Source organism: Amphiprion ocellaris, chromosome 1 (assembly GCF_022539595.1).
Source record: "Amphiprion ocellaris isolate individual 3 ecotype Okinawa chromosome 1, ASM2253959v1, whole genome shotgun sequence".
Lineage (NCBI taxonomy): Eukaryota > Metazoa > Chordata > Actinopteri > Pomacentridae > Amphiprion > Amphiprion ocellaris.
In genome coordinates, this window is record NC_072766.1 from 20,760,284 (window position 1) to 20,772,508 (window position 12,225).

The window sequence follows — 12,225 nt, forward strand, 5'->3', positions numbered from 1 at the left end:
AAAACTAGCGCAGTTTATTACCTGTATTGGAAATGCACAAAATTATAAAAACTGGCAAATTGTTTTAGAGTAGCATTTGTTTCCTTGTTGATAAATTCAGAGAGAGCTTATTTGTACAAACCCAATCACATATTTTGTTCCGTTCATGATTCTTTCTAGTCTTCACTGGAATAGTTTGGAAGGACATGTAAATGATTACGATTCATTATTGTAGTGGATAAAGATGTGTCATCAGCATTTGAATTAAAATCAAAAACCTAATACTGTATCCTTGGATATTTTGCATGTCTGAGTGTGTCACAGAACACTCTTACACCTTTATGTCACGTGTGTGGTCTGATGGGAATCTACACAACATGGGGCAGGGGGTTTTAATGTTGTGGCTGATGAATGTATATTTTTTCACAGGCATAATGTAAACCAACATTTTTGAAAATGATTCCCTGATTTTTTGAAAATCTAATAATTATTTTTTGAAAATGTTGACCGAGATGAGTCAGCAGGAAATTAAACTTCAATGTAAAATACCATAGAGCATTGCCTCAATGGGACTTGTCGGTTATTGGCTTGACGGTTTATAACTGCTTTAAGTTGTGTTTTTCGAGCCCACTGTACTTTTTTGTTAATCTGTCTCCTTTTGAAATTGCTACTCAGTCAGTAGGTTCATTAATAAAACACAGGAAAGGGCCTACTTAGAATTTGTGTTTTAAAACAAATGAAAGAACTGAGAGGACTTTCAGTGAGTACAGTGTCGGTATTTGGCGCTATGCTTCAGTTAATTGTATTCATTTTTAAACAGGGAACCAAACTGAAGTTAACCTTAACTATTTTTCATCAGAAAAATACCCTTTGATTTCAGTTTGTCCTCAGCATCTCAGACAATGCTTCCTGCTTATGCAACATTACTCACTGTAGTCCATTATACAATAATCTATGCTCTGTGCAAAATTTCTGATCCATCTTTGAGAACCTGTTGTTGAAGAGCTTGATGTAATTTCTCTCTTGTTAAATTTTCTAATTTTGGTGTCAGTGAATTTTAATCTAAGCAAAGGTACCACAAGCTACGAGGAATTGGACTCCACTACTAGTTTCCACTATACTAGTCCTGGAATGTTTTCTCTACTTATTCTTGTTTTATTGTAAATTTTTTCCCAAGTATATTTATATTAAGATTATTAATTAAATAAGAATTGACTAACGTCATGTATACACTAGGTTTGTTTGGGGACTTGTAGTAGGCTATATTGTAAAAGTACAGGCTTTTGGCAGAGCTACTGACGATATAATACAAAAGAAAAGGATCTCAGCAGTGAAATTTTCTTGCTCCGGATTCTGAATGACTGAAATAAACACTCAGAAGTCAGGCTGCCTTGTGATTCATAGTGCAGGTACCAATTAAACGTTTTTGATTTTTTTTTAACTATATGGTTAGACAAACTATGAAGGAATGCCAAGATGTAGTAAATATTTGCAAAAAAAGATTTCATTTTAAAACCATATGTCCTAATTGCTGTGTACAACACAATATGCCTCACTTTTTATTCATCCTCCACTTAGACCGGCAGAAAAATTTCGTAAAATACATTACTTAAAGAATACGAACTAATTGGTGTGGCATCCGTAGTTAAATATGTAAAAATCCATAGCTGCGTAAATAATATCGAATTAGAACGAATGGTGTGGGTTTTTACTTATTTTTTTATTTAGAGAATCCATCAGTACGCATCAATGATTTTATACAGGAGAACCTGTTTACAAAATCTAGACGAGCCTATCCAATTTTCAGCTGCATTTTTGTGCGCAAATTACGCAGTAGATCACAGCGATAATAGTGATGACAAACGGGCTTCTTGGTGTCACCAAGTGAAGCCCACAGCAGGGTTTAACAGTGGGCTTGCTTTGCTACCTGTAGCCTTAACTTAAGTGAAGAGGAGAGCATTTTAAGAATGGGAAGAGCATTCCCCTTTAAACAAGGTGGGCTGAGCTTATTTGCAGTTCTCGCTCCTATGGCAACCCAATAGATCAGCATCATGAATATTCACAATTCACCAAAACGCACCCTGACTATGGATCAGTGATATCAGCCGTCCCTGGAATGCTCTACTGTATTTTGCACGATTGTGTCGTGTTGTTTGATGGCAGCTGGCAAGACATCTGGTGAAAAGAGCATCCTTCGTCGTGCATGACCTTTCCTTGGTCTCCGTATCACCGTCCGTCGGCACGTCTCTTACATGTCACGCTAAGGTGACTTTCAAGCAGTTTTTTCCACTTTTGCGCACAATGTCGGAACGGCACAAAGATGTACATCGGGGACGCAGTGGCCAACCGGACCGCCCAGGCTGTGCGTGAGGACATATGCAAACTGTCAGGTAGTCTAATTATGAAAAAGAGTATCTCTCATCTGTTCCAGTAGAGCCACGGCGGTCCATGTCATGTGTAGCAGGCTTTCAGGGATTCAGATTAGCTCCAGACTGATCGCTCTCACAAACAGATAGAGAGCGCGGGGCTGGTGGCAATCATCGTTACAATAGCCCACAGCCAAACAATCTGGATTTATTTCTTTTTCTCCACTGTGTCTCAATGTCATAATGGACAGGCTGCACTCCTCCATGCGTAAAAGGCTCTACAGTTTGCCACAGCACATTGGACAGAAAGCATCTATAATGGGCGAAGGAGAAGACGCCGACAAGGACACCCGGAGGAAGAGTATTAGGATGAAGCCTCTACCTTCACCGTCGCCGACCTCTGGGGGAAGCTGCAAAGGCATTGGCGAGACCAAAAGTGGGGAGTCTGTGATCATGGAGACGGATATAGGGAGACCGATGAAGACCAGCTCAAACGGGGACTGCCGGAGATTTCGAGGCAGCCTCTCGTCCATCACAAGTCGGCATGTGCACGACTCGGACTCGGCGGAGGAGAGACGCCTCATCACCGAGGGGGATGTCACTCCGAGCGAAGAGAGCCCCCCTGGAGCCGTCGGTGATGGGCAGCCGGATCAAGGTGCGCAAGGGGCCAGCGGTGGAGGTGGCGGTGGTGGCGCCCAGAATGATTCTCAAGACCAGCAGTCGGGGTTTATAAAGTTGGATGGCATTGATCAAATTCTGCCGGACGACGAGAGATTATATCAGGCTGGGTTCATACACAGACAGTTGGGAGCAATGCTTCAACCAGGGGTCAACAAGTTCTCCCTGAGGATGTTTGGAAGTGAGAAGGCGGTCGAACGGGAACAAGAGCGGGTTAAATCCGCAGGATTTTGGATAATTCACCCCTACAGTGATTTCAGGTAAATTTAGACACCTCACACTTGTTCCTCTCTAAGCAACAAAAGGTTCAGAGTGAAGCGTCACGTTAAGCGTCGACAGGCCCATATGTTTTTCCTAGTGTTTCTCATTTCTCTGCTCAGGAGAAGCCCTGTCAGTATATTTCATTCAGTTTGGTACCACCTTCATCACCTTTTTTTGCTCATTCATGTTGAAAGATTACATTTAACAAAGTCTATAAAAACAACTGAATGCAATGAATCCTTATAAAAACCTTACCATCCGTTTTTGTGATAAGGACTTTTTCAGTGCAGTAAAGCATTTGAGGAATTCTATTCATTAGTTTCAGTGAATGCACATATTACACAAGAGGCCTTCAGACACATTGTGTTATGGAGCAGCCCACAGAAGAACAATTTTTGCTAATTAGGACTATGCAGTCTACCTATCTTGGGTTGAAGCTGTCCAAATGGATGAATAATTTCATCTTTTAGATGGTATTTTCTCCTGTTTTTGAGAAAATCTATGCTCAGTGGACATAATTTACTGCTAAGAATTAATGTTGAAGCCCTCACTTTACATAATCTTTACAAACGTACGTATTGATTTTCTTTTTCTATAAATGATATTTTAAAAAGCATCAGGATCACATCATTTTATCTGAGTTAAATTTGATCAGTAGTTCATGATCAGTTTTGAAATGATCAACACATTTTATGTCTGAATTATACATTGTTGACTACTCTTGTGACAAATTGTAACCCGAATAGAGGAACTCAGAGAAAGGCCTGCCGATTCCTCATTGTTGTTAGTGCCCTTGAGTTTGTTATTGGCCACATGCCTCTGGTTCTTGGCCACATGGAGGCTCTTAACTGACAAAAAAGACTGGCTTCAAGATCCTTAATCCTAGCCGTTTGGAATTCGTAGTGGTTGTCACACAATGCTTTTTATGCAGAACTACATATGTGCACATTTTACATACTACATACTAATGTGCATACAGTATGCTCTTGCTGTTATTGGATGTGTATCCTAAAATGATATGCTTTTGATTGAAGATTGGTCATATAATCTGTTTCCCTGAACCTATCCATTGAAGTCAGTTTTTTAAAAATACATCTGTTGTACCTGCTTCAAAGCCGGTATTGTAAGCGCATAATGAACCTTAGCTTTTAGAATTGGATGCATTTTCCTGTGGTTTAATAGTTCTGGCAGAGCTATTTAATTCCAAGCCGTGTCAACCTCATCATTTCATTCACCAGTTTGTCTACTACACATCATTTAATTTATGTACACATATCGACACTGGATTTGTCGTAAAAGGATATAGAGCTACATTGCCGTTGTTATAGATACAGTAACATTTATCCTTTTCTATGAGGCTGAATGCTGTCCAGCCTGCCTTGTGTTTGATTGCCTGTGACCGTGTAATGGCATGCTATATAGAAACTTACCACCAAAAGCATGTTTTTCAGCCTTGAGAACAAGATGTCTGACTTTGAGAGACATGTGAGCTGTAGTGCGAGTTGCTCACAGGCCTGAGGTGTCAGTGGAAAAGACTAAATAAGACTCTACCTAGAACAGAAAGCAAGCATTTATTTGACATCACTGGGTGTTTTCTGGTGAATTTTGTGTTCAAGTTTGACTATTCAGTCAGCTGTCTAAAGCTGTCAGGAATTCTGAGAGGTAGACAGATGCAGTAGAAAAACAAATAACTTGAAAACAAGTACAAGCCTCTCAAGAATACTTGTTGTTAGAGAACTATTTGCAGGTAATTTAAAGCACTACGTTGTTTAGTGATTACTATTTCTAAGTCCACACACAGTTTGGACAGGTCATCAGGAGGAAGTGAGACATTTATTAGACAGTTTGCCATTTTTGTTATGCTCCTCCCAGCTGGTTGTGTTTCCTCTGACCCTCTCTGCTCTCTTACTCAGTGTTAAATGTCATGAGGAAGGGTGATTTGGGGCTCGGGGAGACTGTCCTGAAACTGAAAGGTCAGAGATTTGGCGCTAGCCATCGGATTTGAAGTGTCTTTGAGCAAGACTTTAAAATGGAGACTCTATTCCGTACTGCACTCAGTGAAATAGATGCCCGTGTGACTCTGTCGGTGAGCTGCACCAAAATAAACAGATAAATGAAAATGCACTGAGAGAGAAGTGATTTTAAAAAATGAGGTTGGCCACCCACTTGTTTGGGGTCTGAGGGTGGATACCGTATATTACAATAATGAAACATTTTGGCGATCTGAAAACGGTTTGCTTGTGGTTTGAACACTCAGCTCTATGATTTTGTAATCACTCAACTCTACAATTAAAACCACAGATGTGGCACTCTACCAGGAGAGTAAAAGCTGAGCCTGTGCTTCACTTAGCTCTGCATGGTATATTGTACATTTATCTTTGACTGACATAGAAAAAGACAAAGCACACATAAATGCATTCATGTACCTTTATTTACATAAATGAAAAGATAATGGCCCTACTGAAAGAAGCCAACATCTATGGAACCTGTTTATTGAGTTAGCACAGACCACTGCAGTGAGTTAGAGCTTGTTTTTTTTTTTTTTTTTAATTTCTGACTAAGTGAAGGAGAAACATGATATTCAGCCGCCTACATCCTCCAAAATCAGGATCAGAAATGGGACAAGATGACTGCAATTAAAGTACACAAGGAGATGAGTGGGACCTTTTAATGGGCCTAGAGAAGAGAAGGGTCTCTGTGACTAAAAGTTTTATTCCCATGTCTGCATCAAAGCTTTGGCACCATAAGCTCAAATTAGAGTGTCACAAGGAATCACATAGTCATCACTGTGCTGGAATTCAGTAAAATCTCCTCTTCTCGAGTTTTGTATAATGCTAAGAAGCAGGGGAGGAGCAATATCTTGCAAGGGAAAAAGGCAGATTAAAAATGGCATCATAATCCAATCTACTGCCTCGTTTCCAGATCCGAAGCTGAACAGCCTCCTTCGATTCTGAACAAGCATCTCCCAGTGAGCAGTTGTGGTCACTTAACCACAGGGTGACATCTACTGCGCTTCCAAAAACATGAAACTGACTGATATATGTATGGATTAATTTAAATAAGTACAATTATCATCCTCCTAAAACACCCGCTGACCATCAAATATATTGGAGATTGATGGGATTGTTGAACAATACATATGATTTCCTGAGATTACTACCCCCTTTGCCCTCTCTCGTGCTGTAGGCTTTTGTTAGATATCTGCTTTGCAACTTTACTTGACTCAGTCATGAAAATGTGACTGTGTGGTTATTATTTAAAAGCTCTTGTGGCATAAGCTGTGCTGAGACCCATCAATGCTGCATGCCCTTGGTCATAAACAGAGACTCCTAAAAGTCATGGAATGCTGATAGATGGAGTATTTCTCTGCTTGATTGACAGAAGGATGTCCCTCTCACAGAATGAATCCTCTATCTTGGTATGATGAAAACCGGCTGACTATTATTTTCTTACCTGTTTGCACAGAGACCATTGAGGGGATTCTGTCAGTGCAACTGCTTTGTGCAGCATTGTCGACAAATGATGAGGTGCAATATTAGGATTCAGCCCTCTGATCGTGAAGAGCCTTTTAATTATCTTGTGATTCAGAGCCCAGAGGACACATCTGTTGGAAAGTCTTCCACATTTCCCTGGAGAGATAGAAAAGAATATGTAGCACATTCAAACTTTTTTTTCTTTTTACAGCGAAGGCTCTATTATGCTTTAGAACCGCGTTGCCAATACTACCAGGGAGGGAGGTCGACTGTCCTGTAGTTTCTGTCAGTCAGTTAAATCCCTTTGCAACAGTCAAGCGAATCCTTCCATCCCCTCTTGCAAAGTCCACTTTTGCAGCCGCCTTTTATTCCACTCGCACATCCAGTTCTGTTTCCCAAAAGACACTTACCTAGACAGAGGCAAAAAATTAATCCTCTGAACAGACATCTTACAATTTTACTTCTGTTATTTTTTTTCTTTTTGCAGAGAATACATTAAAGTAGAGTAGAGCAGATGTGGTCACCGATGTGCACATTAAGGCTATGTTATGGTTAAATGGAGGTAACTTTTAGGTAAATCGTTGACTAAATGAAAATATGCACTGCATTCCTGAAGGCATTTATGTTACCTATTAGTTTAACCTATCTCCTCCATAATCCGAAATAGAAAAAATGTTTTTTGCACAGTTTTTCATGATATTTGCATAGTTACTGCATGTTAACAGCCTTCAAAAGGTTAAAATGGCAAGAAAAAAAGTTATTTAAGATATATTTTAAAAATTTTGCACCTTAGCGTTACAGAATTTATCAAGCATTAACAGTAACTAACAGCTACAGGCTTTCTGTTGAAGATACATGATACTACTGCTGTACCGGCCTGCACACTCTCATGTGCATTTGTAAGCGTATGGGATCATATTCAATGATAGCATTCTCTATTTCACTGAGGATGATTACACTTGATTTGAGAGTAGGTTTTGCTATTGATTTGTTTGTGTCTCATGGGGCCTCCAGCTTTCCATTGTTGGATTTATTGAAAAATGAGATGGAGTCACATACATGGTTGCAACAAGGGTGATTCCCCTTCTTGTGGCGGTGACAGGAGTCATAGACAAAAGGTGAGACAAAGGTCACAAAGAGGTGCTGGAGAGGCAGCAGAGGAATGTAAAGCCTTATATTTTTTAGCCCCATTTAAACAGTTTTTAATAGATTTTTGGTGCTTTTTAACTAAACAATGATTGCATATAAATGTTTAAATTAATAGATGCATGAATTGAATCCGGAGTGGTACACTTCAGTGTTAACATGTTCCTTCAAGGACCATATCATGACTTGTGTCCATGACAAAATGAGGGAAAAAGGCTCCTTGAGACAACGTAGGATGAATGACACTCTTTCCATTTCAGTCTCCGTTAAATAATTCCTCCTTTAATGTAGTGAGGGAAAACATGGGGATTACAGTTGGTTCTGGCTAGGTCTGAAAGTGGGGTAATCAAAATAGGCTGCTGTGCTCATCCACCAATATTAGGAGCCAAGAGATTATTACAGCACAATTTATTTAATGGAGGGAGCCCAGGGAGGATGTGCGTGGCCGATGGGTGGAAGGTTGCCTGTCATAGTGGCAGAATGATTGAACGCTACTGTGTGACCTCGCCAGGCACACTTGTGTAGGGTGTGAAATCACGACACATGATCACAACTGTAAAAGAGTGTCCTTTTTTTCCCTTTTTTTTTTTGCATTTCAGCGAAATGACCCCCCCTTGCCTGATATGTCATTTAATTCAGCTTTATGTATTAGCAGAAAGCTAAGTTTAACCTTGGCAAAGTGATGGTAATCTCAAGGTAAGATTATATTGATTGATTGGACATCATATACATTTTGAAAATGGGAAAGCCTGCTGGAAACATTTTCTGTTAAGTGCCGCATGTCACCCAGCTGGTATGCTTGATGTATTTTGGTCACCTGACAAATGTGATGTTTTGTGTCCTTCCCGCTCCATCATCCTCTGCATTGCAACATCAATTTATAATCACTCCAGGTGGATACACAACACTAGTCAGCCAAGACCCCTTCTTGAGTTTTCCCTCTTTTAACACGTTTCAGTGTCATATTTATTTTTCTGGCCACTGGACAGATGTGATTATTGCCCCACTGACCAGATTTAAATGGGTCACTTTTACTTATCTCAACATATTTGGTGGTTAATGGAGAAAACATGTAGTTATCTGTTTGTTACCCTCTTGGCAAGTTACATTTGAAGTGTCTTGTGTGTGACTGACACCTCTGTGGACCTTTCTCTGTCACTATTGACACATTCTGCTATGGCTATGCCAGAGCATTATTTTGGCACCCAATCCTGTTTGATTAAAAAAAAAAAAAGTGAGCTGCAAAAAATATTTCTTGATCAAATATCAAATTAAATTGATAGTCATCCTTTGTTGGCTTCTTCCATTACTTGGCTCATACAGGGAAGTATCAGAGAGGACTAAACAGCATTCATCAGCCTTGCAACACCTGTGGATTGTGTAGAAGGCGCTGCAACTCACAACTTACAAAAGTGGTTGTAAGTCTGTATTTCACCGTGACTTGCTGTTTGCTTCATCCTTTTTGTCATGGCACAGTGACAACTATGTTCGATCCAAATAGTGGTGATTATAAATCTCCTTTTACACATTTAATTTTAATTTCTATCTGGCATTCAGCTTGTAATCAGTGCTGGTCGAAAAAGCAATCAGCATCAGCACATATCATATAGGTGTAATCTTCCAATTATACCCAAGAGGGCATTCTTTACTGTGATTACGGGTACTGCAGTGATCCAGCCTTCTGCATCGTAACCTAAATGATAACCAACTAAAAATATTCATTTTTTGTAATATTGATTTTACTAATCCATGTGCAACGAGTGAAGAATTTATCAAACATGGCAAACTTTTAAAACAAGAAATCGCTTGGTTTCCAACAATGTAGACAGAGAAGTATGTAACATTTTATATGGTACATTCTCAGCATGGTTGAAATGAATAATTAAAACTGCTTAGGTTAACATACTTCCTGTAGGCTATCACTTCTCTCTGATGTGTCCTATTTAGTGTCCAGGAACACTATTCATAGGTGAACAAAGCAATTTTCTTATTATTTTTTTTTTTTTGAGCCAAATGGCTGAGATTTAAAAATTTAACAATGGATTCAAAACAAAACAGCAAGGGATGCATGATATTTTTTTTGTCCTGATATCTGATCTGCCAATATATTATATATTATCATTTGACTGAATGCACATGCTTTTTCCACCTAATTGCACAGGACATCAATGTTCTTTTGTAGAGGAATTAACATAGTATTATGCCTACTCTTATCACGGCAGGTGCAGACATCAAATATAGAACTTTTGAAATACACACATTCACTTGTAAAACATGCAGTTTTTGTTTTTATGTAACATTTTCAAACTATACTGTAAACTTAGCCATGCAAGTGTTGCCTGGCTGTCAATGCTTATTCTGTTTCAAAACAGGTATTTTATTAAAAATCCTATATCAGCAGGTGCTGATGACAATCCCAATATAATCATGCATCTCAGCCCATCCTTTTGCACAGAGTGCAGATTAAAATACATGCAAGTATTAATTGCAAACTGTAATTTGACCCTGAGTTGTCTTTCACCTGGAGAAAAGTGGTTCATCCTATTGTTTCACTCTCCAATAAAAATACAATAAAATGACTATGGTTTGTATAGTATAATAATCAAAATGTGGCATCCCTGTTGACGTCCGTTTGCTTGCTGCAGCCCCAGCCCACTCATTCCTCCTTACAGAGATTCTGTTGTATCTACAGGTTGACCTTTTCAGCCCTCCTTGTGTCCCAGGTGGATTCTCACACATCTGAAATTGGATTGCTTTTTTCCTATCAGCCTAGATAGGAAATGGCCAAGATGGGAAACTGGCACCAGTATACTGCCCCAGGGCTTGGTCGAAATAAGAGAAACATCTTATTAAAAAGGATTTAAAGTTAATGTTAGATACTCACCATTTCAAAGTCAGGTATGCAGGAAATTACCATTAGGTTCAGAGCAAATGAGCCAAATGTCCCAGAAACGTGATGTAGGTGAATCAGGTGCACGACCATGTGTCACCTAACAGGGACAGTCAGACAGACTTGGTCAAGACTTTCATTAGATTCATGTCTCTCTTGGTTTTTTGTTGTACCTTTTGACTTTTGTAATGCACAAAAAGCCAGAAGTGTAAACAAAAGAACTGGCGTAACTTTATCTCTTGTAGTAGCTTTAGCTAACAGAGTGTATGGCTTTCACACAGATTTACCAGATGCTGTGGTTATTCCTTAATGCAACATTATCATATGGAATTCCACTGCAACTATATAATGAAAATAAGATTAGTAACATAAGATGAAGCTCAATACATTAAAAAAAAAAAATCAACATTTGTTTTTGGGGAGTCAAGATGCAGCCATAATTTACATGTAAATGAATGAAAAATTAGAGTTCTACATATCTTTCTACCAGGTCCAATAATGATGCTTTGCAGAAGCGACTCATAATGCCCTGTAATTGCCATTAACCTATTGTCAATATCACTCTGTCCTTCCATCTGTGCAGAACACGTATGTCTACAGGTTCCTTTAAGGGACCTCTCCACAGTTTACTCTTTACGATTGTATAGAAAACTGAAGCGCTTTGGAAACAGTGGGGTTTCCACTCAGACAGAACCAGAATCCGGACACTGAATAAAGAAGTCTGTGTGTGGCTGGTGTGATTCACAGGAAATACTTCCCCAGATTGATGTGTTTGGCCTGGCCCTGCCACATGCTGGGTGTCTTGAACACTCAGACAAATGACTGGATTATGAGACATGCAGTGGTGAGAGACAGATTGTTCACTCTCCTCTGTTATTGGGAGGATGAGGGCGGCACTCCTGATTTATCGGCACTATCTCCAGTGTCAATAGCATGTCGTTCTTTTCTCCAGTTTCATCCTAACAAGTTACTCAGATCTTGATTAAATTGGGAAACTAGTAAAGTTAGTTTGTATGAAGGGAAATTCTGACCATGTTTAGCATGTACAGTTGAGAAATTTTAGAGCTTACAAATAAACGTGATAAATCCTGCACTGTTAACAGTAACATAAACCCCCACTTTGTACCTCCTCTCTGATTTGATTTAATTTCATGCCAAGTGTCTTTTAAGGAAGAGTTTTCATCCGCTTTATTAACTTTGGTCTTATTTACCTCTACCTTTTTTTTTTTTATCTAATTCAAAAAGATGATGATCCCAGAAAAATGTTTGTTCTTGAAATATTATTCCAGGAAAAGTGATGACCCTTATCTTTTGTCCTCATGTCTCTCTTCATACTTATGATTGTTCCTTCCCATTAGTTTTATTTTCTCTCACTGCTTTCTCATTTTCTCCTCCCTATTTTTGGTTTGTTTGTTTGTTTTCATGTCCTTAC

General features: G+C 39.1%; 1 protein-coding gene across 1 annotated transcript in view; it reads left to right on the forward strand.

Moving 5' to 3' along the window:
- Positions 1-2,006: 2,006 nt before the first annotated feature.
- The window catches only part of hcn4 (hyperpolarization activated cyclic nucleotide-gated potassium channel 4), an 85,440-nt gene continuing 75,221 nt past the window's right edge, over positions 2,007-12,225 (forward strand). Inside the window, exon 1 of the mRNA XM_035950316.2 lies at positions 2,007-3,283. Coding sequence (XP_035806209.1) covers positions 2,589-3,283 — 695 coding nt within the window. The 5' untranslated portion in view covers positions 2,007-2,588. The remainder of the gene's footprint in view (positions 3,284-12,225) is intronic.